Genomic DNA, 25,327 nt, shown 5'->3' on the forward strand with positions numbered 1-25,327 from the left:
ATTTACCATAGGTAGTTAGGTAGCTAGGTTAGCTTTAGTTTTCTTGTTGTTTGTATGTCTGTATAGTAGTATTAGGCCTTTCTGCCCTTTTTCTGTGGTATTCTTTTCTCTTTTAGTGTTTTCTCTATTTGGTAGTGATAGCATACATGTAGAGTTTTATTCTCTGTTTAGTTAAGGTTTTAAAAAATATATATATTGCCGGCGAGCTCAAGATACCCTCTGAAGATGTACATGACAAGTGAATTTATTGTTTGGCAGCTGCCCATCTGGATTCCCCCTGTTCCACCTTTGAGAAGTTTGGGTCAAGGTCAATGGACAACATTAGGTGAACTGGTCCTTAAGAGCCTTCTTCCAGCTGGTTCCTCCTCCTCCTCTGATTCTTTGGCTACAAGTGTTGGATCTGATAAGCACCACCCTTCTATGGACTCCAAAGCCTTCAAGGGGGATTGTAAGAGGTCTTCCTCTGTCTCTGCTCCTGGTTCTTTTTCTGGCTCACTAGACCCGAAGGTCCCATGGCTTTAAGTTGCCCTGGCTACCTCAGCAGTGGTGTTGGCTCCGACCCCTCTGAGCCGATCACTATAGGTGCCGACTGTGAGCAAGGCTCCATCTCCAGAGCATAGTCTTCTCAGCCTCTTCTTGGTTAAATGGGCTCCATCTGGATAGGTAGCTTCTCCTTTCTCCCCATCCATTCCACTGGTGATGTCACTGGAGCCCTTGCTTTTCCTGTCTGGTTTTGAATCTCCTTGGCTCAGATCCAGCAGACAGGTTCTTCATCATCCAAGCACCCATCCAAGCCCTTGTTGGTGGCTTTGTCTGCTTGGTCATTGGGATCGGTGGGCAGTTTCAAAGCTTCTGACTTAAAGCACTTGGTGGGGGTCTTTTTTGCAGACCCAGATGCAATTAGGTCTTATCCCTTCAGGTCCAGGACCTATTCCTGGAACCTTGGCTCCATCACCCTGGTTTCCTCCTTTAGCCCCCTTGGATCTGAGGTCATCAGGCCTGGCTGTATTCCCACCCTCAGTGCTTTATCTGTTGATGTGGAGGTCCTCAGTTCCAGCTTATTCCTTGGTCTAGTCAACTCTGACTACTTTGGAGCCAGTTGGACCTTGGGACTATGGCATCATGGCTGGAGTTTCAGGTCAGGGTCAATGGTCCCGGTTTTGAGATCATACATCCCACTCAGACCTTAGGCATTAAACAGCTCGGCTCTGTTCTCAGTGTCAGAGTGAGGTGACCTCCACCAGACACTGGTGTATCTTGGGTGTCTTTGGGCACTGGGACTGTTGGCTCTGGGAGACCAGCATCTGCTTCCGCCTTCAGTGTTGTGGAGAGAATGATCTCCCAAGGAGGTGGGTCAAGCGTCGCCAGCTAGTGTTCCTTCCCCTTTCTCATTTGAGCCTGCAACCAGTAATCAGTCTGCTCTGGGACAGCCTATGCCAGTTGGTCTGTAGTCTGCTCCACTGGCGAGGCTTCCTGCCTTTCTTCCCCTTCTCCTCTGGCCTTGCCAGAGCAAGAGGTCATGTGTAAGAGGCGGTGCAAGTGAAAACACCTTGACTCCCCTAAGGAGTCTCCCACTGAAGGTACTGAGCTCAAGGAAGGAGAATGGTGTTACTTAAGTCTGCACTGGATGATGCCTCTTTTGACAACCTCTTAGAGCTTCTTCACTAATGCAGGGGCTGGACCACTGAAGCCCCCTCTCTGGAGGAGTCAGTATTTTTGGAGACCTTTGGCATGGGCTGATCCATGTCATGAGTTGCTCCATCTCTGGATACACCCATAGACCAAATTCTTGCTTCTCCCAAGGATTGACTGCATTGGGGTAAAGGTCTGGCCGTGGATGCAATTGTGGTGGTGGTAGCCACCAAAAAGAAAATCTCAGAGGAGAACTCCGTGTTCCATCCCCCAAACAGAGATTTTCAGGCTCTGGACAATTTTGGGAAACAATCATATGCCTGAACAACATTCACACTGAGGGCACTTAACTATTTATCCCACTTGACTAGATTCCAACGTGATCTGGTGTCTGAAGTGTTGAGGAATTTTTAAGACACAGCAGTCTGTAGAGATTCAGAAGATGCTGCAGACTTAGTTGTCTACCATGTTGTCTATCACCAGTGTTTCCATGGGACTCATTTCGAATGCAACTGATGCAGCATCCTGAGCGGCTGGCTCTGGCATTGCCATGTTTGTATGCAATTCTACAACTTTGAGGATTGCTTCAAGGCATCCTTTATTAAAGCCCTTTTTGGTGGCACTTCCTTGTTTGGGCCCAAAATTAAGGATACTCTTACTAGGAGCGACCAAGAAGGGAAGATACTGTCTGCCATAGGAGTGCATTTTGTTACCCTTCAGGGAACCTTTTTGAGTAATCAGAAGGGGGGCCAAATGTCTCTCTTTTTTTAAGAAAGTCGCAACAGTCTTCCCAGGATGCTCCTTTCGAAGGTTCCTCCCGAGGCCAGGGGGAACCATAACGGATGCCACCCGCAAGGTAGGGGTGGTCTGCCGATTCATGTCTTCCATGGAGCCTTCTCCGGCAGACTGTTTCAGTGACCATTAAGGGTTGCCAGACTGCCATCCTTTGGAGGTAGTCAGAGGTGGCTTGGCTGTTCATCCACAAGATTGGGAGGCCATCACCACAAATGTGTGAGTGTTAAGAGTTATATCCAGAGGTTATACTATTCCCCTTTTAGAAGTTCCAAGGTTCCATTACAACCATCTCCCAGACGTTCCACCCCATCAGAGACTGCAGGTAGTGACAGATTCAGAAGATGCTGGCAAATTGCGTTTTCCAAGTCATCCCACAAGGTCGACAAGGATTTGGGGTTTATTCAAGGTTCATTTTGGTCCCAAAGAAGAATGAGGACTTTTTGCCAATTTTGGATTTAAGCAAATTGTATCCTTTTGTGAAGCTGACCAAGTTCCGGATCTTCACGGTGCAGCCCATTATACCTCTGTTGAGGAAGGAAGACTGGATGTTGCTCGATAGACCTCAAGGACGCCTATCATCATATCAAGATAGAGAGATACTCCAGGAGGCTTATGTGCTTCCGTATAGGAGCCAGTCATTATCAATTCAGTGCCTTGACACTTGGTCTTACAACTGCTCCTGGCTGTTCAAAAGTGCATGTTAATTGTCTCAGCCTCGCTCTGGTGGCAGGGTTTCCAGATCTTCCCTTAACTGGATGATTGGCTCCTCACTGCCCCCACAAGAGCATCAATTGTCACAGCCAGAGTCACCTTACTCCAGTTATGCGACCATTTAGGGACTACAGTGAATTACCTAAAGTCGAGTCTACAACCTGCTTAGACATTACAATTCATAGGTTGCCACTTGGATACTGTCAGTCAAATTGCCATGCTGCCAAGTTCCAGAGTGATCAGTCTTCGATACATGGCTGTATCGATATTTGCATTTTCAAAGCCTGCAGCTCGTATGTTCTTGAAACTGCTACATCACATGGCAGCTTCAGTAGGGTTGGTCCCTCTAGTGATGTACAATATGAGGTCTCTGCAATGGTTCCTGGTGGTACAGTGGTCATTCTTAACCCATCCAATGGACTTTCCAGTAAGACTGGGTTTGGGAGGGTGGCGTAATGGTTAAGGTGTTTGCCCTACAAACACAAGGTACAGGGTTTGAGTCTCACAAGGGATAATTGGCTAGGCATAAAATGGCTCGCACGGGCAGTTAGCCTAGTACTAATCTTTGAACCTATGAACCTTAGTATGTCACAATCAGATTTTGATGGTGGTTACAGCCTCCCTTAGTGACCAGCGGTAGACCATTTGTTTTTCCCCTTCCTGCAGCCACAGTCACCACAAATGTCTCCCTTTTTGGGTGTGGATGGCATCTCAAAGGGAGGATGATGGTTCAGGGGTCATGGTCTTCTGCAGAGGCCAATATCCACGTCAGTGTTCTCAAGACAAGGGATGGACAAGGGATGTTCTCCTTGCGTTGCAGGCCTTTCAGGACATTCTCCCCAGTGCTGTGATTTTAGTACTGACAGGACAATATGTCTGTTGTCTGGTATCTCAACAGTCAATGGGGAACATGTTCTTATCCTCTTGTTGGGAGGCCATGAGGGTTTAGCAGTGGGCAATCTCATCTCAACAGTTTCTAGTTGCAATGCATATCCTGGGGAACTCCATCATTCTGGCTAACAGCTTCTTTTACTACATAGCTTATTTAAGTCCTGCCTTCTTTTAAACTTCATTCCTCCCACGTATGTATTTTTCCAACAATTCCCATTTTTCCTATGTAGTTTGCTCCTACTCTTTTCTAAAGATCTCAATTCCAGTTGATTTGTCTCTGTTACTATATTTATTACTTCCAATGTACTTCCAATATAGTTGGTTTAGATTTTGATTTCCATTTTCTAGTAATTGCTTTTTGGCAGCCTCCATAGACTAAGCAAGGCCTTACCATGTTTAGGCTAACAGCTTGAGTAGGAACATTCTTCTTCCTCATGAGTGATCTCTGAATCCAAGAGTAGCAGCTTGGTTCTTCTAGCGCTAGACACTGTGTGTTGCTGTCTGTTTGCCTCCCCATCCAACACCAAGTGCAGCAACTATTATGCCTTAGTCTGTCCTCAGGGGCAGTCACCCAGAGGTGCTGTTCTATATGCCTGGCTCTTGGGACTCCTGTACACTTATCCCCAGTTCCTCTGATTGTAAAATTTCTCCAAAAGACAGCCCATTGCAGAGCAACAGTGATCTCCATAGTTCCCTTCTGGCCTTGTCAGGTGTGATTCACTTTTTTGTAGTCCTTCCACGACTGCTTAGGTTCTACATCCCATTTCCCTTCTTGTTTCTCATCCAGCAGATCTGGATCCTCCCAATCTGCAGTCCCTCAATCTAAAAGCATGGCTTCTTCAGTTCCCTTGATGACCAGGAATCCCAAGCTGTCTGATAACATTGTACATATATTGTCTTCATCTGAAAAACTTTCTTCTAGAAAAGTGTATTCCAGTAAATGGAGACTTTTATTGTGTTGTTCTAATCTTGAAGATTAGATCCCTTTTCCACCCCTTTAGAGTTTGTTCTGGATTTTTTTGCTGAGTTGTTTTATTCAGTCTCAAGTTTTTCTGTGATTAAAGTGCAGTTGGCAGCTATTTTTAGCTTTCATGTTGGTAGGGACAGTGTTCTTTTGGCTACTCTCAAGATTTCCAAGGGTTTTCTCAAATGTACTTTTTTGTTATGTCTTCCTGTTAGGGATCTGATCCCTACCTGGGAGTTGCCTGTTGTGTTGCAAGTCCTTGCAGGCCGTCATTTTGAACCTTCTGCTACTTGAGATTGAAGTTGTTATCTGATAGGTTCATAGGGCTATCTGCCCGAGGGCATGTATAAGCCTAGCCAGAGTGTGTCGGCTTTCACCACCCCATTGATTAATTAACTGATCCTCTGTCAAGCAGAGCCAATGAACGTGATCCCAGGGATGTATTTTCTGTTACCCATCCACTCGTCAAGGTTAATCTTGAAGCATGTTAGTGAGGGGCTCTGCCTAATGTAGTTTGGAATTTTGTTCCAAAGCATTTGGAGTCTCTGTGACAGGAATCTATCCCTCCAGCATGTTCTATTTATTGTTGTGGTGAGGTTTAGCTCACTAGAGTGCGTGGCTCTCTGTGACTTGGACTTCTTTAGGTGGAGCATGTCCATCAATTCTGAGTTGGACATGGCTTTGTAAGTCAGGCAGAGATAATCTCTGAGTAAGTGATATGCCACTAAGTACAGCCGGAGTTTTTTCAGTCGGGCTGCATAGGACATATGTTTGAGGCCAATAATCCTCTTCATGAGGTACTTTTGTGGTCTCTCCAGCTGTTGGAAGTGTCTTGTGAGGTACATCCCAAATGGGGCATTGTACTCTATATTGGGTCTGATGAGTGATGAGTAGGGGGGCACTATAACCTCTTTATTTCAAGACGCAAACCCTTTAGTAATTAGATGGGCCCCATAGAAGGATTTCCTAACTACTTTGGCAATATGATTGTCAAAGGAGAGATTACTATCTGCCTGGGTCCCCAGATCTCTTATTAACTCTTCTGTATTAAGGGGGCTGCCACCTATATGGTAATTCGTGGGTGTTTTGTTTTCCCAAATGGGATGACTATGCATTTTTTGGCATTTAGCTTGAGGCCATGACTTTGACACCAGGTGTTGTGTCTCAGTAAGGCCCTTTTGGAGGATGTCCATGTCAGCTGGAGAGTCAATTATGGCTCTCAGTTTGCAGTCATCGGCAAACTTTGTTAGCCATAGTCCTCCTGTGTTTGCCTGTACTTCTAAGAAGTATATACTGAACAGTATGGGGTCCCAGGACTGAGCCTTGTGGGACACTACTTGTGACTGGTTTAGAGTCGGACTTGGAGCCTGCTATTCTTACCGTGTGAGTTCTGACTGTAAGCCAGTTGGCAACCCATCTTGTGACGTAGGAGTTTATGTTCAGACTGGTGAGTTTTTCTGTAATACCCAAGTGAGGAATGGTGTCGAAAGCCTTGGCTTGGTCAAGGTAGGCAGTGTGAACAACCTTTTCCTCATCTATGGCCTTGGTGACTGTCTCGAAGAAGTCAACCAGGTTTAGTAGGCATGATCTGCCCCTAACAAAGTCGAACTGGGTCGGGTCAAGTGTTTGGAGGTTCCCAATGTCTTTGTTAATGAGTTCCAAGATGATGCGCTCCATAGCCTTGCAGACTGGTCTGATCTAACCAGTGACGGGTTGACTTCCGCTATGGAACACCTGCCGCCCATGTTTGTGATGGCCAGGTCCAATATGTTTTCATCTCTGGTAGGGGAGTTTGCCAGCTGATCCAGGGCGTTTGAGTTGATGAATTCCAGGAAGCGCTGGGCCTGGGAGTTTGTACTCGTGTAGTTTTCCCAGTTAATGGTAGGGTAATTGAAATCACCCAATATCAGGGTGTTTGGTAGGACCTTCATGTTTTCCATTGTCTCCAGAAAGGTGGAGTGGTGGTCCTGAGTCATGGAGGGTGATTTGTAGCAGGACACAATTTGCATTGCAGATTTGCCCGATGTTAGTTGCACATGAATGATAACAGAGGTATCATGCTGCGCCACTAACCTGGAGGTGTAGGTATCCTTGATGAATATGGATACACCCCCTCCTTTTGTGTTTCAGTCCATGTTCTGTGGCCGAAAAGTGTGGTACGAGTTGTAGCCCGGTAGTGCTGGGGTGCTGTCTGGAGCCTTGAACCAGGTTTCAGTTACTGCACAGATGTCAACGTTCTCCATACTGAGGAGTGCTTTGAGCACATGCATTTTGAGATCTAAACTCCTGGCGTTGAGTAGCATAACCCTCAGTTTTTTGTTAATTGTGCTGTTTACGGAGGTGGGTTTGACTTTTGAGCCTTGCCTAAAAAGGGCACTAGGGGGCAGCAAGAGCCTTGGCCAGTATTCGAAAGCCTAGAGGTGACAGATGCAAGCCATCTCTTGCAAAGCAAAGCTGCTTGTCGAGCATGTCATCTCAGGCTGACAGACACTGGATCCCCTTTGAATGACACCAGAAGCTTAACCAATTGTTGAAATTGATCATTTTTTTCTTTATACTGAGGTATCATCTTTGGTGAGGGCAGGATGCTATTCAGGGTCAGGGTCATACCAGCCTGAGCTACATGACCAGAGAGCTCTTCCATGTCTCTTTTCATGTAGTCCAGGGAGGTACGTCTCAGGTTATTCACACCAACATGAACAATGATATGAGTCATATTTGTACTTGTTCTGGAATGACCTCATTGCTTGTGTTATGTGGCGGATTCTGGCTCCCGACAGGCAGCTAACAGTAACCTTTATTTCTCTTCTCTAGCGCCTCGGCCACACTCAGCCTTCAAGGAGTAAAACCAATATTGTGATGACATTCTAAAATAATTTTTCTCCAGTTAAACTACTAAAAAAAACAAAAATTTTAAAATTCCCAAAAAAAAATTAATATGTTTTTTATATATTTTTAATATATTATAAGTACAAATAATATAGTGGAAGCTACAAATAAATTTTTAGCATTTTTTACATTTAACAACATAACTTTTCTTCCTTTATATCTATTATTATCTAATATTAAATTATCTTTTGATTATCTTTTGATTCTCTGATTCTATATCATAATAATGTCTTCTGTCTTCTTATTTACAGTGCTGTAGTCTTGTATTTATTTATTATCTACATTATATTCATTAAAGAAATTCTCAAAATAATATGCATTAAAAAGCTTCAAAAATATGTTTTGGGTGACAACTGCAACCATTTAAAACTTAAACTGCAAGGCAAATTCCTGGATACTTGTATACATATATATATTGTCCAACAGTACCCTGTAAATTAATATCAAAAGAAAGACATGGTATTGTAGACCATCAAAATATATATCAAACCTATTAAGTTGAATCTCTTGTAAAGGCAACTATTTTAGAACAAATTTTTATGAGTGAGTCTGATATAAATAGGATAAAGAATGTGCTTTTAAAGAAAGAAACTATTTTTATTTTTAAATATGACACTTTTGACCCTAAAAGGTCTGAGATACAGACTGTTGTTGGAAAGTGTTGTCTGAAATTGGTTTGAAATGTATTGTATTTCTTTTATTTTTTAGAATTTTTTGATTTGATTGTTGTTTGAGTATTGATTTTATTGATTGTAGCTGGTGTTATATACTGTGTTTTGGTGATTGGTGTGATACTTCTTGAAGGCTGAGTGTGGCCGAAGAGAGAGAAATAAAAGTTTTTACTGGCCGTTGTTTTGTTTTGTGGTGTAGCAATTTGGTGCTTGGACAGCCTAGTGAGTGGGACGTCAATGTTCCTGACTATAGAGTCACCTATTACTAGTGTGTTAGGTATGTTATTTCGCCTTAAGGGCTGTGATTGTGCGGCATACTGATTTTGTGTTGTATGTGTTGTTTGGTTTGTGACGAGAGGTGCAGGTTGTTTGGTTGTCTGCTTTGGAGGTCTCTGATGCTTTTGCAGGTTTTTATTTAGAGCCTCTGAGTATGATTTTGTTTATTTATGTGTATTTATTGCCAGTGCTGGTTTAGTAGGTCTGTGTGTGGCTGGAGGTATGGTGCAAGTGTTAACCTTCTCCTCTTGATTGTCTGTTCCAGTCTTGGGAGGAGACAGCTTAGCCTCCAGTTTGGCTGTATAATTGCATCTCTTGCATATGTTAGTGTTTTGTGGTAGGAGGAATGGGTTGTCTGTGTACATGAGGCAGTTGTAACATTACCTCAGGATACCCAGATTCACCAGCTGGATTGGAGAGTACACCTTAAATTGCCCTTTGGTCATGCCTGAATATTAGGGTGAGCTGCTTAGTCTTTCATCGTGTTACACTGCTGCAGTCATTACACTTGGGTTATCCTGCCATCAGGCGGTTCCCCAGTCGGCTTGATTTCCAAAGTCTTGATCCGGCGTCGGTTGCTGTCGCCTCCTCCCTGATGTCAGTGCGACAGGTGTATATAAGATGCAGCCGACACCATTTTCTTCAGTCTTTCTTGCCACGTGGTGCCCGAAGCAAAAGCAGTTCGCAAGTGCCTGTCTGCCATCTCCTGAGATTTTCATTCCGAATCCAGAACCGAAGTCTTCTACAGAGCTAAGTACCCCGTTGGGGAAACTTTTTCTTGCCTCAGACTGATGTCAGTAAAAGTTAATAACTGTATTTCTTGTGGGAAGCAAATACCTCATAAGGATTTCCATTCCTATTGTATCCCATGCCTAGGCCCAGACCACGACGTCACTGGTTGTCGGTTTTGTGCTAGATTTAACAAGCGCACTATTAAACGTCGGTTTGATTTTGCCCGACATTATTTTGGTAGAAAATTCAATTATACCATGCCGTCGGAACATCAGACGACCAGAATACACAAAAAGCGCAAAGACAAGGATAGGCATCCGAGGCCTAAAACTGACAACGAAGCCTCTTCTAGGCCAGTCGCCGGTTCTCTGGTTTTCAGTGAGGCACCTTCGCAGCCCCTGACGACCGCTTCTGTAGAACCACAGGCCACCTCCGACTCCCACGTGGAGATGGCTGGGCCTTCGGATGCACATGTTATTCAGCCTACCGAGACTAACCTTTCAGAGGGATCCAGATTAGCTGAGCAACCCACAGCTTCAGAGGGTGTCTTCAGACCTACCCAGTTAAGCATTAAACCCTCAGCTAAGTCTAAGCCTCCTTTAAAAACAAAGAAACAAATACAGCATTCTCCAGGACAAGCCTCCATGCCTAAGAAACAAATGCTCAAAATGGCCGAAGACCTAAGCACACTGATCAGGGGGTCCCATCCCCCTCCTGATAAAAGGCCTAGACAGGATGCAGACTATGACTCATCCGACCAGGTATCCATCTCTTCTGATTTATCCTCAGACCTAGGATACTCTTTACCCCCTTATGAGGATTCTGATGCTGAGGAATCAGTTCCATCAACCTCACTGCCTGAGGACTATTCCTTTGGGGAAACCCTACATACCATGAGGGATCATTTCCACTGGGAAGGCCAGGATTACTCAGAATCCAAGAAAAGGCACAGAGACTTCCTTTTATTACCTCAACACAGACCCCTAGCTATTCTTCCAGTGTTAGATATTGTGGATGATGTGTATACTGAATCCAGCTTAAATCCTGATTCCTTACCTCCAGCTCCTGTTAAACCTGACAGATACTACAGAGTCCCTGACTCACATAAATTTCTGTATAAAAGCCCTGTAGCTGACCCTGAAACTATTTCTCAGGGACCCAAAGGAGGTAAGGCCTCATCAGCCAAGAATCTAGTCTCCTCTGACAGAGATTCCAGAGCACTAGACAGATGGGGAAAGAAAGTATATACGTCTGCAACTTTAGTAATGAGAGCCTTAAATTGCCAGTTTCACATGCTAAAATATTAGCAATATTTACTGTCTCAGTTAAAACAGAAAATGCTTCCAGAATCAGATCCTCCTAATTTTAAAGAAATGCAGGATTTATTGCATGCAGCTGAACAAGTGGGAAAGCATACTTTGCAATGTGGTTTTGATTCTCTAGAGGCCTCCTGCAGAGCAGTAGTTACAGACTTTGTCATTGGAAGACATGCTTGGTTAAAAGAACATACGTTACCAGATCATGTTAAAGCAAAATTATTGGATGCACCTTTGCAGCAGGATGTGTTATTTGGAGTTAAGGCAGAAGAGGTATTAAAGAAAATGGAGGATAAGGCAAAATCTATGCAAACGATGAAGGATTTCATACAGGTTCAGCCTTCTAGATTTAGCAGAAACTGGCCAACTAAGAATTGGTCCTTTCCAGTTACAGACAGACCTCAAAGGGGAAGATACAGACGTCCAAGAGGTAGAGGTCAAACACAAGGTCCTTATAGGCCTCGACAAAGGGTTGCATCAGGCCAGAAAGATGGGGAAGGCAGGCCCCAACCATATAAAAAGCAGCTCCAATGACTTCCCACTACAGCTGCCAAACAAATCCCTCTTGGCAGCCCCGTTGGGAGGAAAACTGGCACTCTTCTACCACAATTGGCAAATGATCACCAAAGACAAATGGGTTCTCAACATTGTATTTCAAAGTTAGTGGTTCCACTTTCACACTCTGCCAAGGTTAAAAGGAATGCCAAATCTGCCACCAAATCAATGGGCAGAGGCTCAAGAACAAATTACAGCACTCATGGATATGAGTGCTGTTCAAAAGGTACCATCGCAGGAGCAAGGACAAGGATTTTACTCAAGACTTTTTCTGGTACCCAGAAAGGACAAAGCCTGGAGGCCCATTCTGGATCTTTCATCTCTAAACACTTACCTGGATGTTCCGAAATTCAAAATGTTGACATTACAGCAGTTTCTTCCCATGCTGGGCAAGAAAGCTTGGCTCGTGACTTTGGACCTCAAAGAGGCATACCTGCATGTCCCTATCAGACAAAAATGCAGAAGATACCTCAGATTCATAGCTGGTTCAATGCACTACCAGTTCTTCTGCACTGCCCTTTGGCTTATCTACTGCGCCCAGGGTCTTCTAGCACCAGTAATTGCATTTTGCAGACAGAAAGGAATTCAAATTTATCCGTACCTGGACAACTGCCTGATTCAAGCAGAGAGCAAGGACATTCTTCTAAAGCATCTGGCGTTTGTAAAAAAGTTACTAAGTTGCCTGGGGTACACAGTAAGTGAAAAGAAATCAAAACTAGTGCCCTCACAAGAGATTATATTCCTGGGTGCCAGCTTGAACACAACGGCCCAGATGGCTTATCTCACGCCAGACAAGCAAAGACAACTGACTCAATACTTTCAATTGATGGCAACAAAGACCCAACTCCCTGCAAGAAAAATTCTGCAGGCCTTGGGTTATATGGCATCCTGCATACTACTAATTCCATATGCCAAACTGCATATGAGGAAACTACAATGGTACCTAAAGAATGTATGGTCTCAACACTGTCAAAGTTTGGAAACAGTTATACCTTGATCCCATGCCTTCAACAGGAGTTTCAATGGTGGGCTCAAGCTTGTCACCTCAACAAGGGACAGCCTTTTACACAACCCACAGCCAGGCAAACACTGACAACAGATGCATCGGATTACACCTGGGGGCACACATGGCAGGCAAATGTATTCAGGGCACGTGGCCCGCAGAACAAAGGCATCTTCACACAAATCAAAAAGAGATGCTAGCTGTACAAAATGCCCTTATAGCTTTCAAGGACCTGCTGCATCCAGGACAACTACTGATAAAGACAGACAACACCACAGTTATGTGGTACATAAACAAGCAAGGGGGCACTCACTCCTACCCCCTATGCTGTCAGGTCATGACCTTGTGGAACACAGCTATAAACCTTCAAGTTCATCTGCAAGCACAATTCCTGCCAGGAGAGAAAAACACACTGGCAGACAACTTCAGCAGAAACATCATGGATCCCCATGAATGGGAATTAAATCCACAAATATTCAGAATGATAACACAGAAATGGTGGAGCTCGGACATAGATCTGTTTGCATCCCCAATAAACTGCCAACTACAAAAATTCTGCACAAGGAGTTACCATCCACAAGCATGGAAAGTGGATGCCCTCTCATTCAGCTGGGAGAACCTACAAGTATACGCTTTCCCACCACTAACTCTCCTGCCAAAGGTACTCATAAATGCCAGGCAAGAAGCGCCAAAGATGATCCTGATTGCACCAGACTGGCCACGCCAGCACTGCTACCCAATCTTAAGGAGCTTAGCACAAGAACCACCCTGGATTTTGCCTCAAATCCCACATCTGCTGACTCAGCACAACAATCAAATACTACACAGCCAGCTAAAGACCTTAAACCTAGCTGCATGGAAGATTCCTTAGTCAAGCAAGCAATGCCTCTCTCCAAAGCTGTTATGGATGTCATTCTGGAGGCCAGAAGGCCAAGTACCAGGAAAGCCTATTCGGATAAATGGAAGAGATTCTGTGCCTGGAACCAAGCACACAGCCTTGACCCTCTTGTCCCAAGCATCCCTCAGATACTACAATACTTAACTGAGATGCTGGACAAAGGCCTCTCCTTCTCATCCATCAAGATCCACGCCTCTGCCATCTCTGCTCATTACAACATGGATCCACCAATTTTCTCTAATCCTCTGTTAAAACAGTACCTCAGAGGGGCTAAAAACATAAGACCGCCCCATAGAGCACCTACTCCAACTTGGGACCTCAATTTTGTTTTGGAAAAACTAACTTTACCTCCTTTTGAGCCAGCCAACACAGCAGAATTAAAATATATCTCTTAGAAAACTGCTCTGCTCCTGGCAATAACATCAGCACGAAGAGTTTCAGAATTACAGGCACTAATGGCAGTGGAACCTTTCCTCATTTTCCACCAGGACAGGGTGTCTTTCATAGGTTCATAGATACTAAAGAACTAACCCTACATTTATGCCAAAGGTGGTATCCAGTGTGGCTCTAAACCAAACTATTCACCTGCCAACTTTTTATCCTAAACCACAGAATAAAGGGGAGAGACTACTGCACTCTTTGGACATTCACAGGCAGTTACGCTTCTACTTGGACAAAACCAAAGCTTTCAGAAAATCTGAGCAATTATTGGTAGCATATGCTGCAGGAGCACAGGGAAAAGCCATTTCAAAACAGACTATTTCAAAATGGACAGGACATTGTATACATTTCTGCTACACATACAATGGAAAACCTGTACCTAGCAGCATTAGATCTCACTCCACCAGGGCAACAGCCACTTCAACTGCCTACCTCAGGGGAGTACCTATCAAGGATATTTTGGAAGCAGCAACTTGGAGTTCTGTACATACCTTCACCAAGTGTTACCATCTGCCTCTATACTCTAAATCCAGAGCTGGCTTCGCCACTGCAGTACTACAGGGCCTTATAGCCACCCCTAATGCCTTATAGAACCAGCCACCCTCCCTCAGCTTTGGGATTCTACCCAAGTGTAATGACTGCAGCAGTGTAACACGATGAATATAGTACAGTTTTGTACCTACCATAAATGTAGAAGTTCGAGTGTATACACTGCTGCAGTCCAGGTTACCCTCCCTCCTTCCCCTCTTACTGGCTGGCACGTACCTATGTCTTCTACCCTTACTACCTATGGGGAGTATTTGCTGGTAGCTGTAAGTTATCTTTTGCTTTTCTTATGCATGTTTTATTAGCAATTGGAATTGTCTACCTATTTGGAGGCACCTGACATCTGGGGCAAGAAAAACTGAAGTAAATGGCGTCGGCTGCATCTTATATACCCCTGTCACACTGACGTCAGGGAGGAGGCGATAGCAACCGATGCCGGACCAAGACTTTGGAACTCAGGCCGACTGGGGAACCGCCTGACGGCAGGATAACCCAAGTGTAATGACTGCAGCAGTGTATACACTCGAACATCTACATTTATGGTAGGTACAAAACTGTACTTTTTGGTGACTGTTACCTCAGCTAGGAAAGTTTTATTTACCAGGTCTTGATTCCTCTCCTCCCTACAGGTGTTCCATAAAGGTAGGATTTCTCTCTATATAGAAATCCTGCTTTCCTGCCCAAGGTGACTTCGGAGAGTAATCTTAATAGCTCCATTCACCTTCCTGTATGTTTTTTTTTCCAATTTTTCAAGCAAGGGTAAATACTTTCTGCATTGTTTGGATGTGCATACGCAATTGAGATTTTTATCAGGATAGGACCAAGTCCTTAAAAAATCCAGTCAATTATTTGTTTTCTTTTCGAGATCTAGATTGGTCAGACCTGTATCAAAAGTGACTTTATCCAAGTGTCTGTCTTTTGCTTACTTTGAGAGGCAAGACTCTGCCTGGCAAACCTTAAGGGTCATCCTGCTAGAGCTGTGGCTACTACTTTGGCTTTCTTTTCCAGAATATCCTTGGATGAGGTTTGTGCAGTGGCTACTTGGGTGGGCCATCACACCTTTGTTTCTCATTACAGGTTGTATGTTCAGTCCAGATCCAGGGCTTCCTTTGGTTTCATTGTATTGTGGAATATCCTTCCTTAGTTCCTCCTGAGGATTTTCATGTGGCTGGAGACTCTGTCCCACAGGTTGAAACCAGGCGGACAGGCAACATTGGATAAGAAAGTTATGTACTTGTCATAATGATAGACTTGTGTTGTCTGTCTCTTTCTGGTTCAACCCCCCCTTGCACCTATCTTTGTTTATTTGGCAGACATCCTTATGTGGGATGGCTGAGTAATCTGAGGGGTTGGTTGAGGAATGTGGGATTGTGGCTAAGGGAGTAGGAGCCTGTCAAGTTGAAGTCTGAAGGATTTAGCCAGTGTTGATCCAATAACCCACAGGCTGGACCAGACGGAAACAGACAAAGTGGATCTATCTTTATGGTAAGTACATAACTTTTTGTTTAATCCTAACATACAACCATAATAATAGGTTATCCTCTGTTTTACAGTGTTTAGCCTAGTCTTTTTGCTTTTTGAGTTTAAAGCAAAAAATATATGGCTGAATGCTGAAAGTTTCTGAACACAGGTTAATTAGCCTGAGTATTACTGTCTAAGGAGCTTCACAGTTGATCATATGGTTCCTTCAGGAATCTCTTTTGAGATGTCGACTGTGATGTATACCAGTTTGCATATTAATTATTTACTGTTCTTAACCTGATGTCACTTAATGTGTTAATCATTTACTATTGTAGTCCTAGGAAAATGTGCATGTTTGCTTTTTTGGAAGAAATTTATTTCATAGACATCGCTCTTAAATATCACTTCATGACAGTTCTGAAAGCCTTTTTTTCCTCTCAGTCCCACATATTCAATAATTCTTTTGAATGAAGCATCACAGTTCAAAACAGTCTCTGAAGCATAGATCTCAACCTTTTGGTACAAGAATGTTGGACAAAGCCAAAAGTAATGGGGGAGGGGGGTATCAAAGGGCTAACACACAGCACAATTTTTAAATATTAATTTTATAAACTAACAGAGTTAATACAGTAGCAGGTCTTGCATTAGCATGCATTTTCTGAAGGATATGAAGGCTAGAACTGAAATGTCTATCATTATTTATTGACTACAATCCTGTATGATTTCCAGAAAACCACAAAGTTTATGAGGAATCGACCAAAAATATGAGGCAAAAGTATGGCATTCCTTAGAAATCTGAACATTTGAGAGTTAAGCTCTGAAGCTGTTACAGAATCATATTTGCTGTGTGCAAATCCAAGATGATGCTGAAGAACATCTTCATTATGTAAATCTAAGAAGATACACCCCCCTCCCCGCACATGCTTTTTTATTATTGGTTTTAGTGGTTTCGTTTTTAGTGTAAATAAATAATATAGGCAATGTGCATTTTCACATTGAGACAGTTACAGAAACCATACTTGGAACTGTTTCAATCTTCATATTATTTCCGGGATCATGTGCCTTATACATTAAGAGGTTCTCTCAGTAGTTCATGTTCTGGTTTCATCCTGTCTCGGCAACTGTACTCTTAATTTTATCGTCTTTTGTTGCCTTGAGTGACTTCAGCGGTATCATTCCTTTTGATACGTATTTTATTTTTATGTTATTCTATCTACTTCTGTTGTTAGCCCTTCCTTTCAAATGGTCTTTTAAAAAATAATGTTGCACATTAGAATATGGCATATTGACAGGTTGTAGAAACTTTCTTTCTAAGAACTGTAGCTAGTACAAGAAAACAGCTTTATCTTGTGACACTTGAAAGGATTTGTTTCATTCATTTTTATTTGTAAGATTTTTTTTATAAATTCGACACTTAGCCAAACAATATCACCGAAAGAAAATCTCAAGTATTTTTGTAGAGGCTGAACCAGTAACTCAGTCTTGTATTTGTAGTAGACTATGTGAAAAGTAATTATCACCAGTTTGTTACATCAAAGACTGGAAGAATAAAAAGCCTTTTGCCTTAAACCAAAGGCTATAAAGCAATGAAAAGCCCCCAGGTCTAGAATTATTGAATTCGTTATTACCTATAACTGCTAAAGAAAATAAGTTATTAACAATAGGTGTCCCTTAAATGCTTACCTAATAAAAAGGGACTAATGTGGAGACTTACTTCTGCCACCAGTGTGTGCCTTTACTGCCCATTGCCATTTTTATGTAGGTTTAGAACAAGTCATCAAAAAGTGTAGAAAAGATCCCAAACCGCCGTAACAATGGGCTTGGCCTGTTGACATCAGTTAGTAAATTATTTTGTTAACTAAACCAAGCTGAATTGACCATAGTAACATGTTTTGCTCATGTTACATATTTCCATTTGCACATGATATTTAATATTAGATATTGCTTGAAAGCCAAGCTCACTTGGCTCCTGATAACAAAGAAGGATATTTTATTGGTTGCCAAATTACTCATTAAAGTTTGGTTCAAAGTTCTTGAAGTAGGTAGTTGGCAAGTATTTGAAAAAGCCTTGTTCACATCACAATAGCACATATGGAAGTTGCCTATGTCTTGATGCCTTTAACTTTATTGGCTACTGTCTGTTCCCATATTCCAAGCTGCCCATGCCACTAATATCATTCCACTTCATACCAGTTCTCCACTGTGTTAGGAATCAGTGTTTATACACTCTACAGTAGTTTATTTGGGTTTTCCATTTTGTCATGGTCTACTGCAAACCACTCTGGTGTCAGATTACCTTGTTTACAGGCTTCCATCCTTTCCTATTGTTCCTAAAGGACAGAGCAAGAACATGGTTACAAGCACTTTAATATTCCGCTTGCTGTTGGTAACCATAAAATGTCCACACCATTTTCATGCTTTTCTATCCACCCATTATAATTACATCAGTTAAAAAGAGTCTGTTTCGGTTGCAGGTAAGTATCTAAAATCTGCAATATTAAAATTGGCAGTGGTAGCATATGTTACCTGAACATGATGTGCCCACTCTTTTTCAGGTTACAATCTTTTACTTGAGTAAAACAGAATGTTTAAATAAAAGGTGTTTGTAGCAGAGGCTTTTGCAGTAATTTATAAGAAAATGTTCCCAGCATTCAAAACCTGCTGATGTTCTCTCAGGAGCCCTATTGTTTGTCAGTGGATAATGGACATTTAGAACATCAAACCTGAAAGGTTGCTGATGTTCTGGCATAGCGGCTAAACTCAGTTATGTGTCAGGAGGTGAAATGTTGTATGTTCCTCACTTTTTTCCTCTGAGTTTGTGCAGTCTCAGATTTGATATATAATTCAGAGGTATTGGGGACATGCCCCTACATCAGATGGTGTAGATTTTTTTTTGTGACTGGGGGACTATTGCAGTTTTAACTAGCAGCCTTCCAAGATTTTATGTGTTTTGAAGTTCGAATGATCACGTCAGCTAAATGAGATGTGATTATCCTTCGTGGACGCGTACTATCTTTCATTTGGGAATTTGAGTGTGCGTGACGTGCTTGCATTTTGGTTTGTGTGTGTGCAGGAGTCTACGAACTGTTAATTTGTCTGCTATATCAGAATTGTAATTGTAAGTATTGGTGTGCTTAATTGTTTTTTATGGTTTTAGTTGCACTACAGAAATTCTTTGGCTTATTAACAAAGTCATTCTGACTCATTGATTACAAAAACTACTTAAAATCCTCTTTGCATGTCTAACCTACTTAAAACTTGACTGGGATTGATTTAGGAAGCAAACAGTACAATTCGTAACAAACACCTGCTCACGTTAAGATGCTGCGCAGTGTCAGCTAACAAGATTAATGCCATTTAACCTAAAGCCAGGATTCCACTGCTCAGTTATGCACAGCTACTACCTGTAGCTACATGTCAGTAATATTAGTTTTCTCTTTATGCTGGCAGTCAGAATGTTAATGGCAGTGTGATAATTCATCCTTGTCTTCATTTGTTTGTCTGTATAAGAAGCATTGCAGCATTTTTCAGAATGATCTCTGGAAACTTGCCAAAATCTGAATACTGGCAAGTATACCTTTGCAGACAGTGGTTAAACAAGGCTTGATTTAAAACCCTGCATGTGGTGGCTGCATTTTACTATGCAGTGAACCTGGTTGTCTCTCACAGGATCTCTATTTACAGTTGGAATCATTGTAATCATACTACAGTGTTTGCATCTGGAGATAGAGGGAATTACAGTGCAGTTAGATAGTGAACAATTACTTACAGTTGCTTTTGGTCATGCAGAGAGGAAATATTGTATGTTATCTAGCACAGCAAGTTATATATTACTTAGTTTAGAACTCTGTATCCTGCTTTATTGATCCATAATAAACTACCATTAAAAGTTAGTGAAATTTTGCAAGTTTTCGGTCTCTACAGAACAGATTTGCAGTTGTTCCTTATATTACGTGACCAGTTCAAGAATCCCAGGTTTTTGGGAGTCCATCTTGAATATGAAGGGCACTTTATACACCCTTTCCCTGCTCCAGAAATCACTTATGGTGGTTTGATCAAGAAAACAAAATCGTAGGTCATCATACCCTTGCAACTAATCCTGAGGGAAGTTATTTATATATTATGTTGGTAATAGTTAATGGTTCCCAAAAAGCATTCACTATGTAGCGACATTTAAAAGTTTTATTTCCAAACTTAAATAAATGGACTGACGCATTGGTTGTATTAGTCTTCTGTACACTTAATGTGATGCACAGGTAAAACATTTTTATGCAGTGACTGCACTTTTTATATAATTATACAGTTTACACTTACAATGCATCAGTGAATTTGTAGTGTAGCCATTCCTTTCTGAACAGTTCTGCTTTCTGCATCATTATATTAATCTATACTTCTGCCTGTTGTTATACCACAAAGGTTTTTTTTTCAAAGCTGCATTGTCTTCTGTCATACTTAAAATAATTTTCATCAAAGTATCTGCTTTCTCTTCTATGTATTTCCATTGCTCATCCCTCTGCTGATTTTTGGCACTTTTATCTTGCCCCTTCTTCCTTTAGGAAATCTTTCTGTAATTACTCTTAGACTTTAGCCAGTTTATGTTTCTGGGACTGGGAACTCAACACTCAGTCATCATCCGTACTGGTTGGATGGTGATTCACTTCCCATCCATCCATGTAACAGAAATTTGCTTGCTGGTTCATATACAAGTTTATATGAAATTGTTTTCTCTGTGTTTGTGAAATAAGCTATTTTTGTGTAAATACTTAAGATTATGTAGTAATTCTAATACCTATGACTGGATGCAGATGGATCACCAGATTTGAATTGAATTCTGTGGAGGTACATTAAAAAGTCCACATAGAGTTGTACCTTTTCTCTGATGGATAATGGCTTGCTTCTGATTAGTTCACAGTCTGTTTGCAAATTAACCTACTGGTTGTTGGGTTCTATGTTATTGATGAGCTTGACCTGTGAGGCAGGAGCACTTTTGAGGAACATCACTCCAATATTATATAAGCAGCTCCTAGATTTGACATTTGTTCGGTTGCAGTATCTACTGTAGTATAGATACATTACAATAGGATGCATATGAATGAAGACAGAGTTGTAAAGATGCATTATGTGGCTAAATAGAAGTTACAGTTAATACTTTGTCAACACCTGTTCATAGACATGTGAAAGTTGAGATGCAATAACAGTTGAATTTGGTGTAAATAAACCATGTGGTTAATATAAGTGTAAGGCATGAATGTTTAGATTATTAGCCACTTAAATAATGCAATAAATAATGGTTCTTTCTTGGCATAAAAATACTTTATGGACAATGGAGATTTTACAATAGTTCTAATAAGTAAGGAGGTTTATAAATTGTTCATTTTGTGCAAACATGCTGTTTTATTACTTGGCAGCATAAATAGCAGATAAGATTAGAGCAGTTATAAATGTTGTATCTACATGAATGAATTTGCAGGTCTGGGTACTTTTAAGAGGTGACAAGACATGCAGGTTCTAATCCTAAGACCATTAAGACAATTTTGAGAGACTAAATGTCCTTGCTTTTGCAGATGACTTTAACGCAACAAAAGAAGGATATAAAAATAGATTACAAGCTCCTTTTGAATTCAGTAAAATCAGACTTCACACATTTTAAGTATTAGTGGACACCTTTACTAACGCAGATAACATTAAAGCAAGTTTAGAATTACTGTAATTTGTTTTTTCTTAATGCAGATGTAGCAAAACTTTTGTTATTTGACTCAGTCTCTCATTTTCTGTGATGCAGAAGACATAGCTTTATTACTGGGCCTGCTTATATGACAACTGTAAATCCTAATTTAATTTAAAAGCAGACACCATGTCTTATTGTGTAAAGGCAGTATATACGTACAATATGGTTATAGTATGTTTTCTGCTTCCTACTTAGAAATCGACATTGAGCGCTGTGTACGTGAGTCAATCAATCTTTTTCGCTGGACACCCAGAAGTGCTACTTACAGACAGCATGCTCAGGTCCTGAAACCTTCATCTGAAAATAACGGTGTCTCCCGGTCTTTATACGCTTTGTCAGAGTATCAAGATAAACCCAAAACTGGTCTGGTAAGTATGCCTTTATACTTATAAATATATGTTTGTGCGTATGTTTCTGTGTGTGCATGTCAGCAATCTTTTCCAATTTATTCTGGCACGTATGTAGTGCATATGTGATATTAATAGGTATTAGTATGTAGTGCATATGTGCTATTAGTAGGTATTAGTATGTAGTGCATATGTGCTATTAGTAGGTATTAGTATGTAGTGCATATGTGCTATTAGTAGGTATTAGTATGTAGTGCATATGTGCTATTAGTAGGTATTAGTATGCTATTAGTAAGTATTAGTATGTAGTGCATATGTGCTATTAGTAGGTATAAGAATGTAGTACATATGTGCTATTAGTAGGTATTTTGAATTATAAAGGTTCAACATTTTGACATTTCAGGATTTTGCATTTAGTATTATGACTTTCAATATACCACAGTTCAATAGGTTTCACATACCCAAAATATGTATGCATTTCTATTTAGATATATATATATATATATATATATATATATATATAGGTCCCCTACAGTAGATCGAACGTTTATAAGTTCGAACCACATATGGCCAAGACCATATGTTCGAACTTGTAAAAGTCCGATCTGACTAAATGGAGATCTCCGTACAGAGCGGAAAGGCAAGAATTCCCATTTCATCAATGTAGTGCGATCTCGGAGTTGGTATATTTAAGTAAGGGGGGTGCTCCCCTGCTATAGACATTTAGTTTTGTGTTTTTGGTTTTATGTGGTTTTAATTCAGTGTTCGAACTTTTACGAGTTCGAACATATGGTCTCTGCCATATGTGGTTCGAACTAGTAAAATTTGATCTACTGAAGTAGATCCATATATGTGTGTGTGTGTGTGTGTGTGTGTGTGTGTGTGTGTATATATATATATATATATATATATATATATATATGTATATATATGTATATATGTGTGTGTGTGTGTGTGTATAAATATATATATATATATATATATATATATATATATATATATATATATATAGTGTACAACAATCTGTTGGAACAATCATTTGCAGTTTAAATTTTGATCCCATTCAGTTGATCTGCTGCAGATGTCAAAGGGCCGTATCACTAACAAATAACCAACTGCAAATGGAAACGTAATTTTTTTTTGCCCTTTTCCTTAATTCTGACAGCTGTTGCAGCACCTCTCATCCTTTGCTGGGGCTAATGGCACTCCAGTCAACTCCAGACCACTACCTGGGCCATAAAATATCTTAAGGATGTCCTGGGGAGTTTTTGCTGTCCTATTTCAAGCTGGGGGGAGCTTTGTTATTTTATGACCTACTCCCATTTCATCTTTATGGAACCTGTGGTTATGTCCTAGGAGAGGGTGTCCAATGGAGACATGTGGTGTATCATCCCATCTCCGCTACCACTCTTCCATGTTGTGATGCCTGTGCCCTGGCCCAGCAATAAAGGAGCCTCAATCCTCACCATTAACACCAGAGAGGGCGTCTCATATATGAGAAAATGATAACAAATGCACACAGTAAAGTGCAATTTTCCTTGAGAGCACACAAAGATCACAGTCAGTCCGGGGCTGGTCGCACCCTTGCTCCCCAGGTCCCCAATAAGACTCCCCACTGGCACAGCTACAGGGTCCATATCTCAGCCTAGCTGGGCAAACTAAAATCTCCAGCACCCTCTCTGTCCAACCAGTGCTTCGTGTCCCTGCCCAAGTAGCTGACACACACACTTTGAGATAAGTTTATACAACCACACACACTCCTGGGGAAGGCTGGCACTGGTTCTCTAGCTGTGCCCCTTTTACCCAGACTATACAGTAGTAATTACTGCCACCACCCAGCTAATATTATCAGCTACCCAAAGGCCCTTAAAATGATGTCCAATTAGTACTGTGCAATATTATTATCCAATTGGTAAGTGTGACTAATCAGTCAAGGCTTATTAGAATGGCTTTGTACAATAAACTCCATAAACATGCAATGTACTGTAGAGCTTAACTTATCTGTACGCAAACCAGCCACAGTTAAAAGGTTTTAAAATATATAATAATAAATAATTAAAACCACAAGACAATGCTTTCTACTACACAGTGCTAGTCAAAAGAGTTCAGAGATCACACAGAAATACTTAAAATAAATCAGTAGTACAGTTCTGACATCACAGAAAAACACTTAGTCTAAACTTTCTAATTCCTAGCTATTGCTACAAGAAAACACACTTCTAAAATAACTTACTTACATAGAGCAACAGGCAGTGCTGTGAGTTGGATAGTCAGACAAAAATGCTTAATAATCTCTGGTTCTCACTGTTTAAATTGAAACTGCAGTTCTGCTAAAACATTACATCATCTTTTACACTTTCCTGTGTTCCCAGGCTGACAGAAACTGCATTTACATTTTTTTACACTTAGAGCAATAAAGGACATTCCATATGTAAATTCTAGTCATTAACTTTAGCCTTAAAACAATAGGCAGGAAGTCTTCATCTAGCCGGACTAGAGCCGACTTGTAAAACATCAAAGGCAGTGATGAAATAATTTTAATTTCAAAGGACCAACAAGAAATGCTTGACATAAATTTCTTTACAGCAGATGGCAATGTTGCCACATTGTTTTAAGTTCAACATTCATAGAATTTACAAATGATAGAATTATGTATCAGATCTATTTGACTAGGCTGGCAGCCTTCACCCATCTCTACCAGTCTTCACATTTTTCCCTCACGGAGAACTCAAGCTAGTTTTTCAAGTGACCCTTGAGAAACACCGCTTGTGAGGGTTAGGTCTATCTGAGTGTACCTCACCCCATTTCCTATCTTGAGAGCCCATCTGCATTGGCATTGCTAATCCCACTGCGGTGCTGCACTGACATATATGCTTGCAACCCCAGGCTCCATCTTAGCAACTTGGCATTTTGCTGACTGGCTCTGTTTAACCATGTTAGAGGGTTGTGATCTGTCATAACAGTAATTTTTTTTCCATACAGATAAGGCTGAAGTTTCCCACACTATGGCTAGACATTCTTTTTCTACAGGTGCATAGCATTCCTCCCTGGGTTGGAGCCTATGACTGAGATAAATCACTGGGTGCTCTTCCCCTTCTGAAGAAATCTGGATAAGTGCAGCCCCCACCCCATGGTTTGAAGCATCCACCTGCACAACAATTTATTTGCTGTAATCTGGACTGGCTAACACAGGGAGTCCTCCCAAAGATTCTTTAAGCTTCTGGAATGCCTGCTCACATGCTGGGGTCCACACTACCTTATCTGGCCTGTTCTTCCTTGCCAGGTCTGTGAGGGGAGCAGCTATGGTACTATAACTGTGGATGAACTTTCTGTAGTACCCTGCTTTCCCTAAAAATGCCCTCACCTGCTTTTTAGTAACAGGTGCAGGCCATGCCTGAATAGCTTCAAATTTGGCAGGTTCTGGATTTAACTTACCACTCCCCACTCTATGTCCTAGGTAGGAGACCTCTG

At 41.4% G+C, this 25,327-nt stretch overlaps 1 protein-coding gene across 2 annotated transcripts in view; it reads left to right on the forward strand.

Moving 5' to 3' along the window:
• The window catches only part of TBCK (TBC1 domain containing kinase), a 1,512,759-nt gene that overhangs the window by 1,145,976 nt on the left and 341,456 nt on the right, over positions 1-25,327 (forward strand). For both annotated transcript variants that reach the window (XM_044061297.1, XM_044061298.1), the window contains one exon: positions 21,705-21,877. In XM_044061297.1, the coding sequence (XP_043917232.1) occupies positions 21,705-21,877 (173 nt within the window). The remainder of the gene's footprint in view (positions 1-21,704; positions 21,878-25,327) is intronic.

Source organism: Protopterus annectens, chromosome 2.part0, assembly GCF_019279795.1.
Source record: "Protopterus annectens isolate FY-2018-M chromosome 2.part0, PAN1.0, whole genome shotgun sequence".
Lineage (NCBI taxonomy): Eukaryota > Metazoa > Chordata > Ceratodontiformes > Protopteridae > Protopterus > Protopterus annectens.